This window comes from Ctenocephalides felis, unplaced genomic scaffold (assembly GCF_003426905.1).
Source record: "Ctenocephalides felis isolate EL2017-DRISC unplaced genomic scaffold, ASM342690v1 CF-g0.4_SCAFFOLD_00845, whole genome shotgun sequence".
Classification (NCBI taxonomy): Eukaryota; Metazoa; Arthropoda; class Insecta; order Siphonaptera; family Pulicidae; genus Ctenocephalides; species Ctenocephalides felis.
The window spans coordinates 27,654,378-27,680,988 of NW_020536999.1; the positions used below are offsets into that span (position 1 = coordinate 27,654,378).

The 26,611-nt window shown below is 29.2% G+C and overlaps 7 protein-coding genes and 1 pseudogene across 7 annotated transcripts; 6 read left to right on the top strand and 2 right to left on the bottom strand.

Moving 5' to 3' along the window:
• Nucleotides 1-66: 66 nt before the first annotated feature.
• LOC113381399 (zinc finger protein 181-like) lies at nt 67-1,367 on the top strand. The gene is made up of 3 exons (XM_026620329.1): nt 67-380; nt 613-1,072; nt 1,185-1,367. The coding sequence occupies exons 1-3, from the start codon at nt 139-141 to the stop codon at nt 1,365-1,367; spliced, it is 885 nt and encodes a 294-aa protein (XP_026476114.1). The 5' UTR covers nt 67-138.
• Nucleotides 1,368-1,369: 2 nt separating this feature from the next.
• LOC113363745 (zinc finger protein OZF-like) lies at nt 1,370-1,954 on the top strand. The gene is made up of 3 exons (XM_026606226.1): nt 1,370-1,427; nt 1,496-1,678; nt 1,742-1,954. Exons 1-3 carry the CDS (start codon nt 1,376-1,378, stop codon nt 1,897-1,899), a joined length of 393 nt encoding a protein of 130 aa, XP_026462011.1. The 5' UTR covers nt 1,370-1,375; the 3' UTR covers nt 1,900-1,954.
• On the bottom strand, nt 1,939-4,717 carry LOC113363740 (nuclear pore complex protein Nup214-like). Its single transcript, XM_026606223.1, has 12 exons — nt 4,595-4,717; nt 4,396-4,528; nt 4,133-4,320; nt 3,886-4,055; nt 3,613-3,815; nt 3,382-3,502; nt 3,219-3,315; nt 3,050-3,149; nt 2,824-2,989; nt 2,575-2,761; nt 2,248-2,500; nt 1,939-2,176 (listed from the first exon to the last, which is right to left on the bottom strand). Exons 1-12 carry the CDS (start codon nt 4,628-4,630, stop codon nt 2,001-2,003), a joined length of 1,830 nt encoding a protein of 609 aa, XP_026462008.1. The 5' UTR covers nt 4,631-4,717; the 3' UTR covers nt 1,939-2,000.
• Nucleotides 4,718-5,061: 344 nt separating this feature from the next.
• On the top strand, nt 5,062-7,652 carry LOC113363742 (zinc finger protein 501-like). The gene is made up of 7 exons (XM_026606224.1): nt 5,062-5,381; nt 5,614-6,073; nt 6,186-6,429; nt 6,498-6,680; nt 6,744-6,897; nt 7,025-7,198; nt 7,597-7,652. Exons 1-6 carry the CDS (start codon nt 5,140-5,142, stop codon nt 7,083-7,085), a joined length of 1,344 nt encoding a protein of 447 aa, XP_026462009.1. The 5' UTR covers nt 5,062-5,139; the 3' UTR covers nt 7,086-7,198; nt 7,597-7,652.
• Nucleotides 7,653-9,208: 1,556 nt separating this feature from the next.
• Nucleotides 9,209-20,788, top strand: LOC113363739. The gene is made up of 11 exons (XM_026606222.1): nt 9,209-9,289; nt 10,174-10,383; nt 10,616-11,075; nt 11,198-11,441; nt 11,510-11,655; nt 15,786-15,815; nt 15,899-16,087; nt 16,165-16,296; nt 16,380-17,611; nt 18,367-18,421; nt 20,728-20,788. The coding sequence occupies exons 1-9, from the start codon at nt 9,213-9,215 to the stop codon at nt 17,595-17,597; spliced, it is 2,706 nt and encodes a 901-aa protein (XP_026462007.1). The 5' UTR covers nt 9,209-9,212; the 3' UTR covers nt 17,598-17,611; nt 18,367-18,421; nt 20,728-20,788.
• Nucleotides 13,329-15,160, bottom strand: LOC113363741 (annotated as a pseudogene).
• A 1,202-nt stretch (nt 20,789-21,990) lies between the features above and the next one.
• On the top strand, nt 21,991-22,704 carry LOC113363626 (protein SYS1 homolog). Its single transcript, XM_026606115.1, has 3 exons — nt 21,991-22,271; nt 22,338-22,459; nt 22,518-22,704. Exons 1-3 carry the CDS (start codon nt 22,101-22,103, stop codon nt 22,702-22,704), a joined length of 480 nt encoding a protein of 159 aa, XP_026461900.1. The 5' UTR covers nt 21,991-22,100.
• A 1,120-nt stretch (nt 22,705-23,824) lies between these two features.
• Nucleotides 23,825-26,173, top strand: LOC113381407 (heparan-alpha-glucosaminide N-acetyltransferase-like). Its single transcript, XM_026620334.1, has 9 exons — nt 23,825-23,968; nt 24,043-24,140; nt 24,304-24,419; nt 24,499-24,652; nt 24,725-24,929; nt 25,019-25,308; nt 25,376-25,542; nt 25,615-25,801; nt 25,879-26,173. Exons 1-9 carry the CDS (start codon nt 23,825-23,827, stop codon nt 26,171-26,173), a joined length of 1,656 nt encoding a protein of 551 aa, XP_026476119.1.
• Nucleotides 26,174-26,611: the final 438 nt, after the last annotated feature.

Below are 26,611 nucleotides of genomic sequence, written 5' to 3' on the forward strand. Positions count from 1 at the left end.
ATCTCAACATAAAATTATATATTCTATGCTTTATGTAAAGCACAATAACAAGCGTGAAACGTCAATCAAACGTTAATAAAGAATTATTATAATTATAATTAATATTTGTCTCTAGTTTAATGCTTTATTTTATAAATTATGGAAGAAATAAAAGTGACAAATATATGCAGGGCATGTATGTGTACAGATGGAGCAATGAAACCGATGTTTATATCTGAAAATCTAACACCAGCCTTAGCTAATATGCTTATGTCTTGTACAAATATCCCAATTTCTGAATTAGATGGGTTGCCTGGACAAATTTGCGAAGGATGTGAAATTTCATTACACTCAGCTTTTTTGTTTAAACAACAATGTGAAAGATCTGATGTAGAATTGAGGTAAACACAAAATGACTTTTGTTTATATATTGTAGCATTTGAATTGTATAATTATATTTATAATTTTTTCATAATTGGGTAATTAATATTACCAATTACCATTGTTGTTTCTATCGATATAAATAGTCATGCTTATCAAAATTTATATATATTTCTAAAACTGAGATGTCTCAATTTAAATAATTGAATATTCTATAGCTCTTGATTTATTTTGTGTGTTATTCTTTATCAGAAAAGTGTTTGGAAATACGGAGAATGTTTTAGAAGATAAACAAATCAAGGATGAGCCTATCACAGAACCTATTGATTTCGATTTACTAAAACCTAAAATCGAAATTGAAATGGATGCTGAAGAATTCTTAGAAGGTGTGGAAGCCACCGATGATTTGGAAGAAACAGAACTGGAAATTCCCCATAGGCGCAGGGGCAGAAAAAAATTAACCAATGATTTTTCTTGCGATATCTGTGGAAAAATCTTTGATAAGCTTTATCGTTTGCAAAGGCATTTAAATGTTCATAATTCAGAAGGAAAACCTTTTGAGTGCACAATATGTTATCAACGTTTTGTTAGAGAAGATTTATTGATAAGACATAGAATAAAACATTCAGAATTAATGTCTAAAAATTTCAATTCTGAAGATATAAAAGAAATATATAAGTGCTCAGAGTGTGATAGAGTATTCAGGAAGCAGGTAAATGATTTATATAGTAATAATAATTATGCAAATTGGTAATTAAAGAATTTTATGGAATAATAGATGTTAATTTTACTTATTAGTAACATTTTGGCATTTTGTTTTTTAGGAGTCTCTTTCAGCACACATGCAAAAGCACAAAAATGAAGAACCTCAGAGTTATGAATGTACCGAGTGCGAAAGAACTTTTACTAAAGCAAGCCATTTATCACGGCATATGAAAATACATGGCAATGTTAAGCCTCATAAATGTCAGTTGTGCCCAAAATCATTTGCTCTTGGTGGTCACTAATAGATCATATGAATAAACATAATGGTATTAAGCCACATGTTTGCCCAGAGTGTGGAAAAGGTTGAAAAAGCAAATACTTATTATAAAACTTTTTTATGGCATTATTGAAAATTTTTTGTTTGTTACAGGTTTTCAGCAATCTTGTACTTTAAAAGATCATTTACGAACGCACAGTGGGGAGGCGCCATTCCTATGCTCTGAATGCGGTAAAGCTTTTAATAACAGCAGTAACTTACGACAACATTTAGTTCGACATTCAGGTTTAAAGCCTTTTGCATGTTCACAGTGTCCATCACGATTTGCAAGCAAAGGTAATGTCATAAAATATGAAATTTGTGTTATATGAAATATAATTCTTCAATTTATGTAATTAGGGGGCTTAACATCACACGAAGTTACACATACAGGTGCTAAACCTTATATTTGTGATACATGCGGCTCAGGTTTTACAAAACCCTATAGTCTTGTTAAGCATAAACGTATTCATACAGGAGAGAAACCTTATGCATGTGAAGTATGTTCGATGAGGTAAGTCTACATTGATATATGAAATTCAAACATGATGCTCTTTTTAATAATCATTTAAAATTATTTAAATGAAAAGTATAGAAAATATATTCAAATAAAATTCATTTAATTGTCTATATTTCTAAAGTATAGTAAAAGGTCTTGTAACTCTTCAACACAATGGAAGGCTTCTAATTGAAGCAGATTAAGAAATTCTTCATCAATTTCCTCACTGTCTTCATCCACATTTGAATTCTCCAATTCATCTGATTTCTTTTCCAGGCTGGAAACAGCATCTTGAGCTATAATAAACAAATATGTTGTGAGTAAATTACGCTTATTACAATTAAGTATCAATCAATTCTCCACATACTACTTCCTGCTGTTTGATTTATGGGTTGTAATGTTGTACATTTTTCAATTTTTAATTGATTTTGAGATGTTGCAGTAAAATTAAAAGCATGATCATCTGTTTTTGAGCACAAAGTTTGTGTTGTTAAGCTCTGTTTTGATTCTATTGGAGGTTTCGAACCTATTGTTTTATCCATTACTAAATTTGCCTTTACAGATAATGAAAGTGCTAATTTTTCCTTATGCTCCTGATTCAAAGTATTAATAGACTTAGCCTAAAAAAATATAAATTTATTTAAAAATATAAATAATGTAGCAATCTGTATACTATCATGAATAGTTATCTTACTGGTGTGGATGTAATTGCAGGATTATTAATCATAAACGAAAAATCTTCACTGGAATGCACAGTCATATTTGGTTTTAGCTCTTGGTTGGGAACTGAGCTTGTAAACAAATTCTCATTTTTGGAAGGAGAAGTAACTGCAGTAGCTTGTGTTGCTGTTTGAGTGTTTGCGTTTGGTGTTTCTGTAGAGCTTTATGAAATAAAAGAAGAAAAATCAATGTAAATATTATGACAAATTGCTACTAATTTTACCTTTCAATGATGAATGAAGATAGACCACTGCCATCTTTTATAGGTTCAGGAGGAGAGCATATACAGGGTGCATCATTTTTTAAATTCAAGGCGTCAAAACTGATTAGGAAACCATGATCCGTAAGTAAATGTAACATTGGCATTGGTTGTAAAGTTTTATTATTACCTAAAAATGGGCTGTAATTATTATATACTTAAGAGATTTTCTGAGATAGTATCTAATCACCGATAGTAATTTGTTTAGTGCTTCCAGTATCAAGAGCATAACCGCACATGAAGGATTCATATCTTCCAACTAATGGAAGTTCTGCTCTAGCATCATCCGCCTAATAATGTAAAATATTTAAATATTGAATAATCAACAAAATATTTAAATATATGATTATCATTTTTACCAAAAACCATTGTTCCCAATTACAAACATCTTGCGCAATAATACCCGCTAATAAACCAACTTCAATACTATTCACAGAAAGTACAAACAAAAGTGACCTGAAAATTTCATGATTTATCAATGATGTGTTTATATTGAAATGCATAATTATTGTGGAACCTTACCATGATTGCTGATGTATAAAATAAATTGATTTTGGAGTGCAATTTCTTGAGCTATAACAAACTTCATCATAATTTATACTATAAATCTGTCCAGATTTTGAAGCATTTATTATAACTACATCTGTAAACAAAGTGCACAAATTTAAAAAATGATGTAATATTTCCACGGGTCAAGTTACGACATGAATGTAACGTGAGCAACAATTTTATGTGAGTATATATTCTACTCACTAGGTGGATTTTTAGGATCTGAAGAATCAAGAAATGTAGCTGCAAACTGATCATTGCTCAGCCATTGAACAGAAATTATGGAGCCTTTCATATCGGATACACTGATAGTTTTTACAGGCTTCAAATCTGGTTTGAATTGGCATAATGTGCCAGATTTTGTCCCAATGACAATTTGTTTTCCCTTCGGGCTCCATGATAATGATCTTGAATTAATAAGTAAAAATTAATATTAACTATAATTTCATATATGTATGAATGAAGTATTCTTCTTACAAAGCTTGCACATCATTTTCTGTTGAATTTATTTTCGGGCCATTACCAAATTCACAGGACCACAATGTGCCATTTTCTAAAGTAGCAGCTACTACATTTGCTATACAGGGATTCCATGACATTTGTAACAAAGGGCTGGGTAGCCTTACTTCGCTAACTAACACTATCGTCTGTAAAATTTTAGATTAATATTGCATTACAGCTTCCATTCACTGTAGGAAGTTAATGTGCAGGAAGACATCAATACCTGTTTATAATATGAAGTAACATCATAAAATTGTAATATAAAGTTTCCATTAGAAGTTAACACTATGGACAAAACTGTATGATCACAATTCACAGCAAGATAAGTTACATGCCCAGGGAGTTCTTGTTTTCGAACAGCAACATTTTTATCTTTAGGTGAGTTTTGTACCAAAGCTGATAGCTGTACAACTGCATTAAATAATAAATCAATATTTTAATAACAAAAATTATAAGTTTAGTGCTTAATTTTAAATTGTTTTGTACCTTTAACAATATTTTGACAAGCAGTGAAAATTAATCCAAACCGACTCGCAGCACATAAAAGGGAAGTGTTATTACACGGCGTTTCACATTTTTCAAATATTTTAACTTTACTGTGCAATATAAATTTGAAATCCTGTAAAATTAATGAATTTAATATATAAACAATGAACTATTTCAAACAAATGATAATTATCAATACCTGAACTTCTTTAGGGTTTGGCGCATTTACCGACATTTTTTCAACTAATTCTATTTAATATTGTGCCAATAATAAAATATAATTATTACCCTTAATAAGTAGCATTTATACCATTTCAAAAAGATTTAAAAAATCGCACTTGACGGTAATTTGTAAATTTAAACATAACCTAGGATTAAGCACAGAATGTCTGCTTTCTTAAAAACTAGAGACTAGACTCGAAGTCTTGCCTTGTTCACAGCCAATTCAATATTTTGACTATTTTATAATTTTAATTTCATTTAAATTAATCTTCTATCCGTATTCTATATATTCTTATGTCTTATCGTTCATTCAAAAAGATTTTATCACTAGCTATCGAATTTTTAATATTAAATGAATGAACTAATATTATTCAAGGTATCCAATCTCAACATAAAAATTATATATTCTATGCTTTATGTAAAGCACAATAACAAGCGTGAAACGTCAATCAAACGTTAATAAAGAATTATTATAATTATAATTAATATTTGTCTCTAGTTTAATGCTTTATTTTATAAATTATGGAAGAAATAAAAGTGACAAATATATGCAGGGCATGTATGTGTACAGATGGAGCAATGAAACCGATGTTTATATCTGAAAATCTAACACCAGCCTTAGCTAATATGCTTATGTCTTGTACAAATATCCCAATTTCTGAATTAGATGGGTTGCCTGGACAAATTTGCGAAGGATGTGAAATTTCATTACACTCAGCTTTTTTGTTTAAACAACAATGTGAAAGATCTGATGTAGAATTGAGGTAAACACAAAATGACTTTTGTTTATATATTGTAGCATTTGAATTGTATAATTATATTTATAATTTTTTCATAATTGGGTAATTAATATTACCAATTACCATTGTTGTTTCTATCGATATAAATAGTCATGCTTATCAAAATTTATATATATTTCTAAAACTGAGATGTCTCAATTTAAATAATTGAATATTCTATAGCTCTTGATTTATTTTGTGTGTTATTCTTTATCAGAAAAGTGTTTGGAAATACGGAGAATGTTTTAGAAGATAAACAAATCAAGGATGAGCCTATCACAGAACCTATTGATTTCGATTTACTAAAACCTAAAATCGAAATTGAAATGGATGCTGAAGAATTCTTAGAAGGTGTGGAAGCCACCGATGATTTGGAAGAAACAGAACTGGAAATTCCCCATAGGCGCAGGGGCAGAAAAAAATTAACCAATGATTTTTCTTGCGATATCTGTGGAAAAATCTTTGATAAGCTTTATCGTTTGCAAAGGCATTTAAATGTTCATAATTCAGAAGGAAAACCTTTTGAGTGCACAATATGTTATCAACGTTTTGTTAGAGAAGATTTATTGATAAGACATAGAATAAAACATTCAGAATTAATGTCTAAAAATTTCAATTCTGAAGATATAAAAGAAATATATAAGTGCTCAGAGTGTGATAGAGTATTCAGGAAGCAGGTAAATGATTTATATAGTAATAATAATTATGCAAATTGGTAATTAAAGAATTTTATGGAATAATAGATGTTAATTTTACTTATTAGTAACATTTTGGCATTTTGTTTTTTAGGAGTCTCTTTCAGCACACATGCAAAAGCACAAAAATGAAGAACCTCAGAGTTATGAATGTACCGAGTGCGAAAGAACTTTTACTAAAGCAAGCCATTTATCACGGCATATGAAAATACATGGCAATGTTAAGCCTCATAAATGTCAGTTGTGCCCAAAATCATTTGCTCTTGGTGGTCAACTAATAGATCATATGAATAAACATAATGGTATTAAGCCACATGTTTGCCCAGAGTGTGGAAAAGGTTGAAAAAGCAAATACTTATTATAAAACTTTTTTATGGCATTATTGAAAATTTTTTGTTTGTTACAGGTTTTCAGCAATCTTGTACTTTAAAAGATCATTTACGAACGCACAGTGGGGAGGCGCCATTCCTATGCTCTGAATGCGGTAAAGCTTTTAATAACAGCAGTAACTTACGACAACATTTAGTTCGACATTCAGGTTTAAAGCCTTTTGCATGTTCACAGTGTCCATCACGATTTGCAAGCAAAGGTAATGTCATAAAATATGAAATTTGTGTTATATGAAATATAATTCTTCAATTTATGTAATTAGGGGGCTTAACATCACACGAAGTTACACATACAGGTGCTAAACCTTATATTTGTGATACATGCGGCTCAGGTTTTACAAAACCCTATAGTCTTGTTAAGCATAAACGTATTCATACAGGAGAGAAACCTTATGCATGTGAAGTATGTTCGATGAGGTAAGTCTACATTGATATATGAAATTCAAACATGATGCTCTTTTTAATAATCATTTAAAATTATTTAAATGAAAAGTATAGAAAATATATTCAAATAAAATTCATTTAATTGTCTATATTTCTAAAGTATAGTAAAAGGTCTTGTAACTCTTCAACACAATGGAAGGCTTCTAATTGAAGCAGATTAAGAAATTCTTCATCAATTTCCTCACTGTCTTCATCCACATTTGAATTCTCCAATTCATCTGATTTCTTTTCCAGGCTGGAAACAGCATCTTGAGCTATAATAAACAAATATGTTGTGAGTAAATTACGCTTATTACAATTAAGTATCAATCAATTCTCCACATACTACTTCCTGCTGTTTGATTTATGGGTTGTAATGTTGTACATTTTTCAATTTTTAATTGATTTTGAGATGTTGCAGTAAAATTAAAAGCATGATCATCTGTTTTTGAGCACAAAGTTTGTGTTGTTAAGCTCTGTTTTGATTCTATTGGAGGTTTCGAACCTATTGTTTTATCCATTACTAAATTTGCCTTTACAGATAATGAAAGTGCTAATTTTTCCTTATGCTCCTGATTCAAAGTATTAATAGACTTAGCCTAAAAAAATATAAATTTATTTAAAAATATAAATAATGTAGCAATCTGTATACTATCATGAATAGTTATCTTACTGGTGTGGATGTAATTGCAGGATTATTAATCATAAACGAAAAATCTTCACTGGAATGCACAGTCATATTTGGTTTTAGCTCTTGGTTGGGAACTGAGCTTGTAAACAAATTCTCATTTTTGGAAGGAGAAGTAACTGCAGTAGCTTGTGTTGCTGTTTGAGTGTTTGCGTTTGGTGTTTCTGTAGAGCTTTATGAAATAAAAGAAGAAAAATCAATGTAAATATTATGACAAATTGCTACTAATTTTACCTTTCAATGATGAATGAAGATAGACCACTGCCATCTTTTATAGGTTCAGGAGGAGAGCATATACAGGGTGCATCATTTTTTAAATTCAAGGCGTCAAAACTGATTAGGAAACCATGATCCGTAAGTAAATGTAACATTGGCATTGGTTGTAAAGTTTTATTATTACCTAAAAATGGGCTGTAATTATTATATACTTAAGAGATTTTCTGAGATAGTATCTAATCACCGATAGTAATTTGTTTAGTGCTTCCAGTATCAAGAGCATAACCGCACATGAAGGATTCATATCTTCCAACTAATGGAAGTTCTGCTCTAGCATCATCCGCCTAATAATGTAAAATATTTAAATATTGAATAATCAACAAAATATTTAAATATATGATTATCATTTTTACCAAAAACCATTGTTCCCAATTACAAACATCTTGCGCAATAATACCCGCTAATAAACCAACTTCAATACTATTCACAGAAAGTACAAACAAAAGTGACCTGAAAATTTCATGATTTATCAATGATGTGTTTATATTGAAATGCATAATTATTGTGGAACCTTACCATGATTGCTGATGTATAAAATAAATTGATTTTGGAGTGCAATTTCTTGAGCTATAACAAACTTCATCATAATTTATACTATAAATCTGTCCAGATTTTGAAGCATTTATTATAACTACATCTGTAAACAAAGTGCACAAATTTAAAAAATGATGTAATATTTCCACGGGTCAAGTTACGACATGAATGTAACGTGAGCAACAATTTTATGTGAGTATATATTCTACTCACTAGGTGGATTTTTAGGATCTGAAGAATCAAGAAATGTAGCTGCAAACTGATCATTGCTCAGCCATTGAACAGAAATTATGGAGCCTTTCATATCGGATACACTGATAGTTTTTACAGGCTTCAAATCTGGTTTGAATTGGCATAATGTGCCAGATTTTGTCCCAATGACAATTTGTTTTCCCTTCGGGCTCCATGATAATGATCTTGAATTAATAAGTAAAAATTAATATTAACTATAATTTCATATATGTATGAATGAAGTATTCTTCTTACAAAGCTTGCACATCATTTTCTGTTGAATTTATTTTCGGGCCATTACCAAATTCACAGGACCACAATGTGCCATTTTCTAAAGTAGCAGCTACTACATTTGCTATACAGGGATTCCATGACATTTGTAACAAAGGGCTGGGTAGCCTTACTTCGCTAACTAACACTATCGTCTGTAAAATTTTAGATTAATATTGCATTACAGCTTCCATTCACTGTAGGAAGTTAATGTGCAGGAAGACATCAATACCTGTTTATAATATGAAGTAACATCATAAAATTGTAATATAAAGTTTCCATTAGAAGTTAACACTATGGACAAAACTGTATGATCACAATTCACAGCAAGATAAGTTACATGCCCAGGGAGTTCTTGTTTTCGAACAGCAACATTTTTATCTTTAGGTGAGTTTTGTACCAAAGCTGATAGCTGTACAACTGCATTAAATAATAAATCAATATTTTAATAACAAAAATTATAAGTTTAGTGCTTAATTTTAAATTGTTTTGTACCTTTAACAATATTTTGACAAGCAGTGAAAATTAATCCAAACCGACTCGCAGCACATAAAAGGGAAGTGTTATTACACGGCGTTTCACATTTTTCAAATATTTTAACTTTACTGTGCAATATAAATTTGAAATCCTGTAAAATTAATGAATTTAATATATAAACAATGAACTATTTCAAACAAATGATAATTATCAATACCTGAACTTCTTTAGGGTTTGGCGCATTTACCGACATTTTTTCAACTAATTCTATTTAATATTGTGCCAATAATAAAATATAATTATTACCCTTAATAAGTAGCATTTATACCATTTCAAAAAGATTTAAAAAATCGCACTTGACGGTAATTTGTAAATTTAAACATAACCTAGGATTAAGCACAGAATGTCTGCTTTCTTAAAAACTAGAGACTAGACTCGAAGTCTTGCCTTGTTCACAGCCAATTCAATATTTTGACTATTTTATAATTTTAATTTCATTTAAATTAATCTTCTATCCGTATTCTATATATTCTTATGTCTTATCGTTCATTCAAAAAGATTTTATCACTAGCTATCGAATTTTTAATATTAAATGAATGAACTAATATTATTCAAGGTATCCAATCTCAACATAAAAATTATATATTCTATGCTTTATGTAAAGCACAATAACAAGCGTGAAACGTCAATCAAACGTTAATAAAGAATTATTATAATTATAATTAATATTTGTCTCTAGTTTAATGCTTTATTTTATAAATTATGGAAGAAATAAAAGTGACAAATATATGCAGGGCATGTATGTGTACAGATGGAGCAATGAAACCGATGTTTATATCTGAAAATCTAACACCAGCCTTAGCTAATATGCTTATGTCTTGTACAAATATCCCAATTTCTGAATTAGATGGGTTGCCTGGACAAATTTGCGAAGGATGTGAAATTTCATTACACTCAGCTTTTTTGTTTAAACAACAATGTGAAAGATCTGATGTAGAATTGAGGTAAACACAAAATGACTTTTGTTTATATATTGTAGCATTTGAATTGTATAATTATATTTATAATTTTTTCATAATTGGGTAATTAATATTACCAATTACCATTGTTGTTTCTATCGATATAAATAGTCATGCTTATCAAAATTTATATATATTTCTAAAACTGAGATGTCTCAATTTAAATAATTGAATATTCTATAGCTCTTGATTTATTTTGTGTGTTATTCTTTATCAGAAAAGTGTTTGGAAATACGGAGAATGTTTTAGAAGATAAACAAATCAAGGATGAGCCTATCACAGAACCTATTGATTTCGATTTACTAAAACCTAAAATCGAAATTGAAATGGATGCTGAAGAATTCTTAGAAGGTGTGGAAGCCACCGATGATTTGGAAGAAACAGAACTGGAAATTCCCCATAGGCGCAGGGGCAGAAAAAAATTAACCAATGATTTTTCTTGCGATATCTGTGGAAAAATCTTTGATAAGCTTTATCGTTTGCAAAGGCATTTAAATGTTCATAATTCAGAAGGAAAACCTTTTGAGTGCACAATATGTTATCAACGTTTTGTTAGAGAAGATTTATTGATAAGACATAGAATAAAACATTCAGAATTAATGTCTAAAAATTTCAATTCTGAAGATATAAAAGAAATATATAAGTGCTCAGAGTGTGATAGAGTATTCAGGAAGCAGGTAAATGATTTATATAGTAATAATAATTATGCAAATTGGTAATTAAAGAATTACCAATTCTATTATGGAATAATAGATATTAGTTTTACTTATTAGTAACATTTTGGCATTTTGTTTTTTAGGAGTCTCTTTCAGCACACATGCAAAAGCACAAAAATGAAGAACCTCAGAGTTATGAATGTACCGAGTGCGAAAGAACTTTTACTAAAGCAAGCCATTTATCACGGCATATGAAAATACATGGCAATGTTAAGCCTCATAAATGTCAGTTGTGCCCAAAATCATTTGCTCTTGGTGGTCAACTAATAGATCATATGAATAAACATAATGGTATTAAGCCACATGTTTGCCCAGAGTGTGGAAAAGGTTGAAAAAGCAAATACTTATTATAAAACTTTTTTATGGCATTATTGAAAAATTTTTGTTTGTTACAGGTTTTCAGCAATCTTGTACTTTAAAAGATCATTTACGAACGCACAGTGGGGAGGCGCCATTCCTATGCTCTGAATGCGGTAAAGCTTTTAATAACAGCAGTAACTTACGACAACATTTAGTTCGACATTCAGGCTTAAAGCCTTTTGCATGTTCACAGTGTCCATCACGATTTGCAAGCAAAGGTAATGTCATAAAATATGAAATTTGTGTTATATGAAATATAATTCTTCAATTTATGTAATTAGGGGGCTTAACATCACACGAAGTTACACATACAGGTGCTAAACCTTATATTTGTGATACATGCGGCTCAGGTTTTACAAAACCCTATAGTCTTGTTAAGCATAAACGTATTCATACAGGAGAGAAACCTTATGCATGTGAAGTATGTTCGATGAGGTAAGTCTGCATTGATATATGAAATTCAAACATGATGCTCTTTTTAATAATCATTTAAAATTATTTAAATGAAAAGTATAGAAAATATATTCAAATAAAATTCATTTAATTGCCTGTAATAAGAAAACCTCATTTCTCAATAATAATGTAATAACTATTAAAATATTTTGATTTGATTTTATTGTGTAAAATAATTTTGAATAGAAAAATATATTACATAATAGAATTATGCTCTGAAAAAAAGTTAAATTAATTACATAATTACAGGTTTAATTCTTCTGATCACGTCAAACGTCATATGCGTACTCATACAGGTGAAAAGCCATATAAATGCAAATATTGTGACCGTGCATTTAGTCAAAGTAATGATTTGGTGAAACACACTCGGAGTCATGTTGGGGATAACACATACAAGTGTCCAGACTGCCCAGAGAGTTTCAGGCTTCTTGGGGAGCTTAGAGCTCATAGTAAAGTGCATTTTGTGCCTCCATCTGATGCCCATCCTTCCACTATTAAAACCCAACCTAAAGAAGAAATTGAGAATTTTACAGAGGCTATTGTTCAACATTTACAAGAGCAGCAACAATTAGAAGCACTTGGATAATAGTCATAAGAATGGGTAAAGAAATTAACTATTTTTCTATTTTATAACTTGTTATAAACAAGCAAAAGTTAAACTTTTAGTATTAACTAGAGTTTACTATTTTGATATGAGACTTGTGCTTAGTTTTAATTTTAGCAAATTATATCTAATATTATTGTTAACCATCATTGGTGTTGGTATTTGTTTATTCTCTACATATATACATATTACATTTTTCAGCAGACACAACTGTGCTTGGTCCACAGATAAAAAACATTTTATTGTATTGATATTCATAGGATAGAGAGAGAATCATTAAACCTTTCTCGGATAAATTTTTACCAATATATCTTTGGGATTATACAGAAGCGTCATGTTATTGTAACAATGAAGAACTTGCTACCTAATGAGATAGGTAAAAATTGCATATAATCATATTTTTGCAAGCTTTCTGTCCTGGATTCATTCAAGGTGATCTGTAAATTTTGCCTTTGATAAGTAAGCTTTGTTGAAAGATTTTTTATTACCAGTCCCAGATGTGTTTTTACCATAGTTAAAAGAAGAGTAGATGATTTTTACAATAAGTTTTTTTTTAAATATAAATTTAATTTACATTTTTGTTGGGATGTATATAGGCAGCTGTAAAAACATAAGCATTTAGTTACATGTAAATAGATAAAAGGTTACACAATATAATTTTTATGATACATTATTAATGATGGTGCCTAACGATATCTATAACAAAATAACATATTAAAAATAAAATATCTTGAATTATTTTAGTCTTAAAATATATTCATTAAATATAAAATATGTACATAAAAATATTTGTTGTATATTCAATAATACAGGAGATTCATTCAAATATATAATGTAGACACATTAGTCGCATGACTAAACTTAGTTCATAGTCACTTTCAAGTCTTACTAATTAATATACACCACATTGAAGTATTTTGGACAATCAGATCAGTATTGAGATCTTTAGGTGATAAATCAATGAATATTTACAATAAGTACCAATGCCATTTTATTATTTCCTATAATTTATGAGTATTATTCGCCTTTGAGCCTTTTACTGAATATTGCTTGTTGTTTTTCCCTCCATTCTTTCTTCGGTTTCATTCTTTTAAGCTGACCATCCCAAACCAAATCAACCAATCCTCCTTGTTTGGCTATCACTGCTTTCACACGATTTGCAAAGTCTATTGAACTCTCTTTTTCTTCTCTAAACATTGGAGGTAAGTACCAAACATCACATACAATCGCCCATGAAGACATCATCATGTATAGATAATGCATCATTGAATACTTTGAACTGTTCCAAAAGCATCTCCAAACTTTGGATCATATTTGATGGCTACAGGATAAATTACTCCTCCCACTTCAAATGAGCCTTTTTTAAACTGCATTACCGAAGTATTATTGATACATGTTCCTTCTGGAAATATTAATATTGGTGGATTATTTGGATCAGAGATATGCTGCCGAAGTCTGTTAGTGACGGCAGTTCGATCTTTGACTTCAGAGCGTTCGAACCAAATGTGAGGTGATGCCCTAGCCAGTGCCCTTTGCAGTATACCTAGGAAACCATCATGTCTCTGCCCAATTAGAGAATAGCAATTATCACACATGAGAACAAGAGCATCTATTGGACTTGTATGATTTGCTACACAAATGCCATTTTTGGGTTTATTTTCAATGTTATGATATGTAACAACTGCTGACAGAGCTCCCGAAAGAACACCAAAACACATTATTGATACATGATGCACTAACCACCGTTTGAGAGGTCCTTCTGGAAAATATCCTACAATTGCCGTGCATATTGTCAACCACATAACTCCGAAGAAACATATTAAAATTCTTATTGGAAGCAAGAAACAATAACGCATAAAAAAACCTATTATCCAAATAAAAGTGAGTCTCCAAGATATGAATTCATATTGACGGTTTGTTCTGGTCAGGAGGTTCCAATTTTTGAGCTCTTCGGTTTCAAAACGCGAGGTAACTTGATCCTCAATTATGCACTCAATGCCTGATTTTATGTAGTCTAGGCAATTGGATAAATTGAAGTCAAATACTTCTGAAGCTTCTTCAACCTCTACTGTATCTTTGACTTCTTTTTCATCATGTGAACTTAGATTATCCTCCTCAGTGTCGGGTACTAACATAAAATCCCGACTGATAAAAGTATTCCCATTGGCAAGTTGACCATTCTCTTGCTTATTATTCTGATCACAACCTACTGCGGATTCTGTGCACTCACTAATATCTAAATCTACGTGCTGGGCCCTGTATTCCTCCCGATTTTGTTTGCGGGCCGTTTCGATGTTAAGTCTTCCATATTCAAATATTTTTAATAAGACACTGATATATAATCTTCGGACTCCGAGAGATTTTCCAATAGATGCTAGGAACAATATAGATAAGATAAACATTAGAAACGGTGGTAAAACGATTGATACAGCAACTGACAGCGCAGTGCCAAACAACGCCATATTTCTAATGGAACATAACCAAGGTCTTATAACTAATTAAAATGATTCAATGCCAAAATGTTACTTAACATTACTCAAATAAGAATATTATTTTGCTATTTATGATTATCGATTTTGAACGAATATTAAGTCGGGTATTTTAAACCAGATCAAATGCCGTAGAGTTATTTCTATCGCAAAAATTCGTTTCATTTCTCTTCCACTGGTATTATAGACAGAACACTGGTAATAAAATTACTCAAACGTTCTGTTCTAAGAGACTTTACATGGTTTTGACACTACAAAGCAAAAAGTACATATTATTAAATATAGTCTTTCATATTGTACTAAGTTAAAGGTAAATTTCTTAAATTTATTCCATTATATAATATTTTTAATATTATTTCAATAATATTTAGTATTTAATATCATTATTTTCTCTTGAGTGTTTCAATGTGCATTATTTTGAAAGAGCTTGAATTACCAGCATTGTACCATAGCAGTGGCGTAAATAATTATTTTATCACTAGTGTTCGCATTATACGTTAAAACTATTTTTATGGTGATGGTCATAACAAAAACAGGACCTCAACGTACCTCTTACTATGACGTTCTGTTAATGTCAAATATCATGGAAAATACACAATTGGTTATTAACTTTAACCTTGTTTAAAATCATAAAAACTTGCAGAATAAATTATATGCTATTTGGGATTTCCAATAAAATTATTTTGTTTTATCTAATTTTTTTTATTATTACCTATAAACTTTTAGTTGAAACTTATACAAATTATCAACATGCATAACCAAGAGGAGGATAAAAAATTAGACTGGATGTATAAGGTAAATTATGATTATAAATCCCTTTACAAAAAATGACAAATGTTAATGTTATTAAATAAACTCCGTCAATTTGTTTATCTTAGAAACCTGGTCAATCGATTAATCATGAGGATTACCTTTTGGGAAAAACTATTGACAAAGAATTTGAAGCTTTGGCTCAAGAAGAACGAAACAAAAACCAAGAAGAACAAGGTCTTGCACCAAAAAATCACGTAGAACATGAATGTGTGCCATTTTCTATTAGATCATATAAGAATGCCCCACAAGATCAGGTGCCTTTTAAATCATTAAATCAATGTTCATAGTTTATAATATATATTTATATCTTATAACTTTTTATGTTTATTAGGTAGATATGGCCAGAAAGCTTCAAGAAGATCCCCTAGTAGCAATTAAAAGAAAAGAAATGGAAAGTAGGCAGCAGTTATTACAAAATCCCGTTAAATTAAAAGAGCTTCACAGAATACTGAAAGAAGAAAAAGTATGTTTCCATATTTGTTAATTGCTCAATCTAATTGTTATTATTTATCCCATAATAATATCATATGTTTATTCTATTTTTAGATGAAAAAATTAAGCAAGAAAAAAAAGAAAAAGGATTCAAAACCTAAAAAATCAAAAAAAGATAAATCAGAAAAACATGTTGAAAAGGATCTTGATGATATATTAGCTGAAAAGTATGCTAAATTAAAAGCTACTCTTGATGAAACTTTAGATATGGGCTCATTATTAAAAAATAAGCAAAAAGATTCTGGTGAATCTCAGGACTCTGAAGACAGTGATCATCCGTCTCCAAGAAAATTATTAAAATCAGACAGTAGATCACATCGAAATACATCGCCAATGTCTAAAATTCAAAAGGGATATAAAAATCGCAATAATATTGAAAATTCTGCTTATAAATCCCATTCAGAAAATTACAAAAGAAGTAATAATTATGATGAAAGGGATAATAGCAGAAGCATGTATAGAAGTAGGACAAATTGTAGTACAGATTATAGAAACTCAAGCAAGGAAAAGAATGATAGAAATTATAGAAACAGATCACCTGATTTTCATAAAAAGAATGATAGAAATTATAGAAACAGATCACCTGATTTTCATAAATCTGATAAAAGAAACAGTAGGCAACAAAATTATGATTCATGCTCAGATGATGATAAAAATGATAAAAAAGGTTTTGAAAGAAATAATAGGAAAGATAATCATAAAGATTATAGTCGCAAAAACAGTTCAGATATAGAAAGTAATGATAAAAGTTATAAAAATAAAAATTCTCATACTTCTAATCATAATATGAATGACAGTAATGACAAATATAAGAACGAATCTAATTATGATTCAGATGATGAAAGAATGAGAAAAAGTCAATTGAGATCCAATTATGGGTTGGTAACAGCTGATGGGAAAAAACTGGAATTGAAAAAGACTGACAATGACAGTAAAAACTCAAAACATTCAAATCCTAAAACAGTTACTAAAAAACATAATACGAGTCATAAAAGACCTAGATTGACTGATGAAGAAATTGAAGCCAGGCGGAAAGAAATGTTGGAAAATGCCCAATGGAGAGATAAACAATTAGAGAGGAATATTAAAAAATATCAAGAAGAAGATAAAAGAGAACAGGATAAAAATAGTTCTGATTTTGATACAGAATTTTTGAAAAAACAAATGGCGAGAGCTACTGAGAAAGATACTTTAGAACGTAGAATAAAATCAAACATAAATAATATACAAAGAAGTGGGAGATCAATGGATATGAATTTTGCAAGAAGATAAACTTGGACCTAGATGTAAGAACTTAATTAGTCAATTGTATTTTAATTTTATAATAAAACATAGTTTGAAAATCAAATATCAAATTTTTATGTTAGCATATTTTTTAAAACAAAATTTATGATATTAATGGTTATTGAAAAGAAGAATTAATGGTTAAAGAAAGAATTCAAATTTTCTATAAGTGGCATAACATTTATGTCTACTATTACTATGTTTTTTGTAATAATCAATGAGATTTACAAGGAAAATTTTCAACATAATTCTTATATTTAGTTTTGTACCAAATCACAATATGCACAATTAATTTGTGTAACATATGATTTAAATTTAAAATACAATTGTCACAAGCTTATCACATCTAGACGAAAAATAAAGTTTGAAGATTTTGGTTAAATACCGGCAAAATTTCTAAAATTTTCGTGCGCATGTTCCGAGAAAAATGCGATTTTGTCCTTATAAAAAGAAGGAGTGCGTTTTGAACTAGTTCAATTGCAAAACTGTTATTCACAATTTATGAAAATAACAGCCAGTATAATAATATAACATATTTTACTCCTTTGGTTGATCAAAAAGTGATTGGTTAAACAAAAATTTATAACAATTTCTTCTGGAAATAAAAATTGAAAACAATTTGTTCTGGAAATAAAAATATACGTATTGCAGTACAGGTAGTGAAATCATACATAATAATCATAAAATATAAACAATTTTTAAATCTTTAAGTTTCTAATATTTTGTGCATTTTAATAATTTTTTGTTGTTTTTATAGGAAGGCTTATTCTCAAATATGCGGACGTCGGTAGTAATGACTTTTGTATTAACATGTGAGTATCAAAAATTTATCAATTTATAAATTTATCTAAGTATATTATAATTGAAAATGTACTTTTTTATAGTAGAAATTTTTTATATGATTTCCACACATGTGTTATAGCAGTGTTAAGAAAAACATCTTATTCATATATTATTATAAATTCATCTACACATTTCTTTAAATATATCTCTATTTCTTCCATATTCAAAAAATGCACATTTTTTATTATCTTGGTCTGAAATAAAATCTAATTATTGCGAAATGTTAAAAGAATTCAGAGTCCCGCCAAGCGCAAATCGAGTCAAGTCATGAATCTTTTTGTTTCTATTATCTTCAATCAATTTCTATATACTTTTTTCTGTATAATATTTCATTTATTTTTTCTGGGATAAAGTTTTACTTTTATATTTCTCTTAATTCAACCCGACAAATTCGATAAAAAATGCATTTTATCCAATTTTGCCATTACTTGTATCAGCTATCGGAGAAATAATAGATACGATATCAGGCGTTTCATTGATGGTTTTGTATATAATATTTTATTTGCATTTTGATAAAACATTTTATTTGAAAACATTTAAGTTTTTCGACAAATTATGAAGTATGTAGAATTAATCCTATATGTAATAATTTGATTTTTAGTTTGAAATCTTATATATGAGTATTTTCAATTGCAAATCTTATATAAGATTAATTCTAGTCGAAATGGATGTTAGGCATGTATTGTTTTTGTATCGAATTGTATATTACTTCTTTGTAAAATAATATTTTAAACTGTATAAAAATATTATGTCTTATGTGCCAATCATGAAAGTTAAAATAAGTTTCCATCAAATTTTATACGTGCCATGATTACTTAAAATTCAAAATAATTTCAAAGAAATTTGCAAAGGGTTATTTGCATAGTATAGTTGAATTGACTTTTTTCTTTGATATGCAAAGTGCTCATGTCGCTTTCACGAATTACATTTAAGTTTTGCTTTGCACGCATATTATCGATTGCTTATGATTGGTTTTTGATTATTTTTTAACTTCCCGAAAGAAAAAGTTTGATTTCGACAGAAAATCTGATAATTTGCTAATTTTATTTCTCGGCGTTTCAAGTCATACTAAATAGTTTGAGAACAAAATTGGAAAAAATATATCTGTGTAAGCCAAAATTTGACCATTTGTCGACGTTTTATCAAAAACGGTTGAACCGATTTTAAAAATTTTGAATTCATTCGAAATCATCTATCCATGTAAATCTCGATAAGGACTCGGTTTGATTAGTTTTGCGTAAAATTTGTCAAATTTGCACAAAATTGAATAATTTGCAATAGTTCCTGATTGGAACCAGTGAAGAGTGTTCCAATAAAAAATGAGGGTGCGCGACATTATTTTTAAGAAAACCAGGAGGGATTCTACAACCAATATCGGTATGCTGGACATGCTTATTAGAAATTAATTATCAAGGGTTTACTTGGAATTTTTGAAAAATCAATTTTTGTTTTTTTGCATTTTTTTAAGTGTAATATCTTGAAAATGTTCTCTGAAAATTTCAAGTTGATCCGATGATTACTTTTTGAGTTATTGGACTCTTGCCAGCGCGTTGACGCAAGTGGAGAGCTCGATACTTATACTCAAGATTATTTTCCCTCACCTCCTGATGATTTAAAAACTTTCAAACCGATTTACGACGATATCAGCAATGATAATTTACTTTCAAGATGTGGAGTTCAAGATTGAATCCATAATCAGAAAAATTAAAAGCTTCAACCAACTAGTGTAAAAAATATGCCTAAAAACCGTGAATACTAGTTCTACTATCGTACAAATTGCTCAATACATACACATAATCATTATTATTGATTATGGATACCCTAGGACCTAATTGTGGGTATAATTCCCATTGGTATGCTAAAAAATTGGATGCTGCAGGTGTGAAGTGGGAGGCTAAAATGCTTCGTAGGCAACAGCAAATAGAAATTTTGGAAACTTTCACAATAACTGATGAACTATTATATGGCCCAGAAATAGATGACTTGATTTAAGTAATTCAATATTTCGTATTTCTGTACGTAAATCCAATGTGAAACTTCAAACGCGTTTTTCTCAAAACTATGTTTTTGAACTTGTGACAACTTTAACTCAAAAACCGCTTAGTAGATTTTAATGAAATTTAATATCTAATAAATATAATAAACTGAAAATGCACTTAGCAAACACGACACCCTAAAATATATGAGCGAACGATATATTTAAAACTCTACTTCAAGACTTCCGTATTGATGATGTTATTATAATATGAATATGTTTTATTGAATTTATTACTAGGTGGAATATTATGGGGCGCCTGCATTTGGGGCGTAGCTCTGTCCTGCGATTCTTGTGGGAATGAATGCGCTGCCGCTTGCGGGACAAGGCATTTCCGAACTTGTTGTTTCAACTATTTGCGTAAAAGAACGGACAATTCAATTTCGGAGTATGGCCCAGGTATTGTACTCACTTTACATATAAATTTGGCGATGATAAAATTCATAATTGATAATTTCTGATTATGTTTTTTAAAACCTCCCATGCCATTATAATTTTAGGCCTAAAGTTAGAACTCTGGAGATCCAGTCCAAAAGAATCGGTTTCTTTGCGATTTCTAAAGGAATTGAATGCAATGCGAGGATTAATCAGAGAACATAACACTTGGTCGCATAATAATTCGGTAGATCCAGATCTAAAATTACAGTTAATTTATTGAAAATAAAATTCTTGACATGAACTGGAAAAACATTTTTCGACCAAACCCATCACCCTGACTTTCCATGATAGCGTTTTTATGAACATAAAGCGATTATAACATTTTGCAATAAAATCTGTCCTGAATATTAAATGTATATATATATATATATATATATATAATTATGTATATTATGCATTGTTGTTTTAATGTATTCTTTGTTCATTCTAGTCGATAAAAAAACATTGTTTTATTTAAAGTTTTAATTTTATAATTATCATTTTGCGATTTTTATTCAAACATATGTTATGCAATATAATGATGAGATATGTAGTTTATTAATGTATTAAACTTAATTATTTAAACAAATAAAATGTCATTTTAAATTATCAAAAGCAGAATGATTATAGCTATATATAGCTATAAGTTATGTTTACTTATCTATGGCTATAACTTCAAAATAATTTCGATTGAAGTAGAATAAATACAAAGCATGTATATATCTGAATGCAATTTAAATTCAAATATATCATTATATAACCAAGCTTCAAAATGTATATTATTCGATTTATTACATAATTTATTAACAATTTATTTTTTTCCTTACTATTTGAAATTTAACGAACAACAAGTGTTTCCATCTTGAAATTTGATTTTTATAATCGGCGAGGGTGGTAGCACTGTTCATCGCAAGAAGTTCGCGGATATAAATGTCAATGACGTTTATAGTTAAAATAAAAATTGTAATGTCAAAGAATATGCAAGAAAAATAATTTCATCAGTATGATTCTTAGTAATTGAATTGATTTTTACGACTGTTCATAACGAATAGGAAGATATGTTAATTTTTAAGATTTTCTATGGCCGGGTTTCTTTAATATGTTTGAAATGAAAAAGTATAATTTAAACAAAAGTGTTTAAATTAAATGTTCTGAACAGCTATGAGACTTCTCAGATTATTATTATATATTTAAATATGAAAAAATTATCAGGATCTTTTAGAAATACCCAATGGGATCCTTTTCTACTTATATTTCAAATTTTGGCAATGCAAACAAGTGGTTATTTTAGTTTAGGAGTAATTATGGCCCTAATGGATAGTTTGGCAGGCTCCAATCACACCTTGGATCATATATTTCAATATCACGTAATATAAACATACAACTATCATATCCTTTATTATAATTTTATTTTTATTGATTTGAATTTTCAGGAAATCCATGTAGCTGATTTTGGGGGCAAGTTAGTAATATCAGCATTTGTGCTGAATGCTTTATGTGGTGCTGGTTTATTGTGGTTTGTGGTAAAAAGGACAAAACTATGCCTTGATTTCAGGTATAATTTTTATATTATGTTCTATATTTGTCATCTGCAATTAGTATTAATTTTACAGTTGTACGTGGTTCATTATTCATTTGCTTATTTGCTGGTGTTATAATAGTGGTTTTCCATGGAGTATTTCATGGTGGCTACTACACGCAGTTTGTGTTGCTTTGATGTGCGTGTCTGGAGAATTTCTTTGTTTGAGAACAGAGTTAAATGATATACCTCTTGGACTATCTGCAAAAGCAGATTTGTGAAACCAAAGAGTAAATTGTACATAATATGTTAAAAAAAAACAATTATGTTTGACTTTAATTTATAGATTGATTTGAATATATTTTTTACTAAAATTGTATCTTATTAATGAAACAATAAATTCAAATGATTTTTTATAAAGTTTTGAGTATTTTGTGCAGTATTTACAACAGCATTATAATTACAATTACAATAGCAAGTAATTACAATTGCATCATACTTATATTTTAGAAACAAGATTTTAGCATATATTTAAATTAGGTCTTTCTGTAGCCTTTTGTTCAGTTGTTCAGAAGTGGTTGTACTCTCATTTTTGCTATTTGGGAGTATGTCATTTGAATACATAGGTATATCCTAATCCATGCAATTAACTTACGAATTTGAATATAAAATAGACAGTATCAAAAATAATTGGGACAAAATTTCAGATTGAGGCTAACACCCCACACTAGGAATTTTGTTGAAGCGGTATGTACATACTCCTATTATAAAAAACTGATTTGATAAAGATTATGTGTTAAATTTTTGTATTTGGAAAATTATATAAATCTATTGCTTTGTAGGTACTGATTGGTTTCAGCGCAAATGGTTTTATTTCATTTACATGTACTGAAATTTAGGAGTTTCAATAAATTAGAACCTGTGGATGCAGTGTTACATGTCCGAGGTAAGTTTGTGGAGAAAACATATAATTTTTTTATAATTTATCTATCAGTTATAATTATGTTTATATGTATACATATGTACATATACATAAATCAGTTATATGACATGTCAAATTTTTGTGCTCCAACAATTTTTGATATTTTTCTATCTTTATATTATCAGTGAAGATAAGTTTTTTAAGCTCTTTATTACTATATATCTTGGAAGTAAATGTAACGCATATCAGTAGCAGTTCATAAAACCTCAATTTTAATTTTTATTATCAAATATTACTTTATAAATATAAATTAAAAGGCTGAAAACTATAATATGTAACCTAACCAAGCACAATTTATAACTGACAGTGTTGTGATAAGAGAAAGCTTGACAGCCATTTGACAGCTGTTTGTATTTACTTTTCTTGAAAAACGAAACGTTGAAAGAAATATACAAATTGAAAAATATATAAAAGTAGTCATGTCTTGGTTTGAAAATCCTGGTCAAGAAATATTTGAAAAACTTGACTTAACTGAACTAAAAGTTGATGAGGCTTATCTGAATATTACTTCAAAACTTGGCAGAAAAGTTGATGTAGAGCATCTTTCAGAAGATTGTTATAATGTAATATTTATTATTCAATGATCTTTTATCACTCACTAAAAAAATGTTTATAATTACCGTAATTTATTTTTTAGTGTCCATTTACCAATTTAACATCCTTAGCTGCTAATGGAAATATTCTGGTCAAAATAAATACTTTTAGGAAACAGCAATTTCAAGCCAAGCGAGACGAGTAAGAGCATTGCCTAAAATCTCTCTAACTCTAAAATAACAACGTACAAGTTTTTTGAATTAAAACTTCATAATCAATCAGTATATTTAAAAAAACACAGATGAATCAAATCGTTTGGTTGAACTTACTGTTCTGAAATAAATCTTTCACCTGTATTTTTTAGAGCAATCATATGCAGAGTATCGCCTGATGTAGGTGAATTTGGAGTATACAATTTGTTAATTGCAGAAGATAAATGTTTATTTACAACAGCTAAAGAAGCAGTTAATATTTATTACCGTAAGCATTTCAAAACTTGTCAATTATTTAATTATTTCAATCTTTCATAGTATATAATGTACTTTTATTTTCGTTCAAGCACTGATTGTAATTTTATTTTCACTTGTGATTTTATTGACCCTAATTAATTTGTCTGGAATATTATGGAAAAAATATCGAAGAAATGTTCCTCAATTGGATGGTGGAGTAGAAAAAGAAAAAAAGCGAGTGAAATCTCTAGATACTTTCCGAGGGTAATTGTTTGGATAATTGACAAGTTCAATATTTGGGTATGAATTAATTCATTAAACTGTTTAATTTTGCAGAATAAGTATCGTGTTAATGATATTTGTTAATAGTGGTGGCGGTCATTATTGGTGGATAGAACACGCTACTTGGAATGGGCTTCATGTAGCAGATCTTGTTTTTCCATTCTTTTTATGGATAATGGGTGTTTGTATTCCAATTTCCATACTATCACAGCTACGAAAAAATACTCCTCGCAAAAACATTTTATTAAATATATTGCGTGTAAGTTTTTACCATTATGCAAATTGATGAATGAAATAATTTAATTGAATGAAATAATTTTTCACCAATTCTGTTAAAATTATTTGTAGCGTTTCTTGATCCTATTTTTCTTAGGAGTTATGCTTAACACTTCTGGAGGGCAGAATAATTTGACATTGATTCGAGTTATGGGGGTTCTACAAAGATTTGGAATATCTTACTTTGTAGTTGCTTCAGTAGCAGCTTTAATGTTCAAAAGGCATAGTAATGTTTATACAAGCAGGGTTTTAAATCTTATTCCTGATTTATATGTATTATTACCACAATGGCTAGTAATCTTTCCTATAGTATTAACATATTGCTGCCTTGTATATCTTTATGAAGTACCCAACTGCCCCAAGTAAGTAAAATGTAATAGGTTTTGAGAAATCACTTAGCACCTGCTTTAATATCTTATTTTATTGAAGGGGGTATTTAGGACCTGGTGGGATAGAAAGTAATGGCTCAAATTTCAATTGTGTTGGAGGTGCTGTGGGATATATTGATAGACAAATTTTAGGTCAGCATATGTATCAGCATCCCACATCTAACAAAGTCTATTTATCTGGACCATTTGATCCTGAAGGTTTATTAGGTATTTTTAATAGAAGGTGCATAAATATCATTATCATACATATACATAACAATATCAATATTATCTTTTCAGGATGTTTAACTTCTATATTGCAAGTTTTCTTGGGAGTGCATGCTGGTGTTATAATTGTTTTTCATAAGTTATGGAAGGATAGAATGTTACGCTGGATCATATGGGGTGTGGTCTCAGGATTAATTGGTGGTATTCTTTGTGGATTTTCTAAGGAAGAAGGCTTAATTCCAGTGAATAAAAACCTTTGGTAAGATATATATATATATATATATATATATATATATAATATGTAATATAAACAATACAATATGCATTCGATTTCAGGTCATTATCATTTGTGTTTATAACTGCCTGCTTTGCCTTTTTCCTGCTTTCTACTTGCTATCTTTTAATTGATGTCTTATTAATTTGGGGAGGAAACCCATTTCTAAAACCTGGAATGAATTCTACTATTATGTATGTCGGACATTCTATTGCTCATGCGCTTTTTCCATTTCATTGGAAAATAGGAAATATGAATACGCATTATATTTTGACAATAGAAGCTCTTTGGAACACGGGATTATGGGTCATCATTGCCTATATTTTATATAGGAAAAACATATTTTTATCCATATAAAAGCATTTTTTATAAATAAGTTTTATATTTTATCATTTGCTATTTGATTGTATTTGTTATTAAAATTTGTATATATAAAATGAACAAATGCAAATGTGTAAAAACACAAATAAATCTGATATTAAATAAATATTCAGTCTTTATTGCAATAATTATTTAGTTTAATTAATCACAATTGATATGTTAAAAGTGATAGTATTAGAATTTATTGGTGGAAATATATACCAATTTATTATGAAAAATAGTTTTTGCGTATTTAAATACATCTTTGATATAAGTTCCAAAAAATATAATAAACTTTTTAAATTGTGATTAATAATATAATTTGCGCACGTGTACATTTTTAATATTATAATTTGCACACGTGTATACTCTACTTTATCTTTGTGTAAATTCAAAACAATAACAATTTTGTTATTATTTCTAACCGGGTTTCAC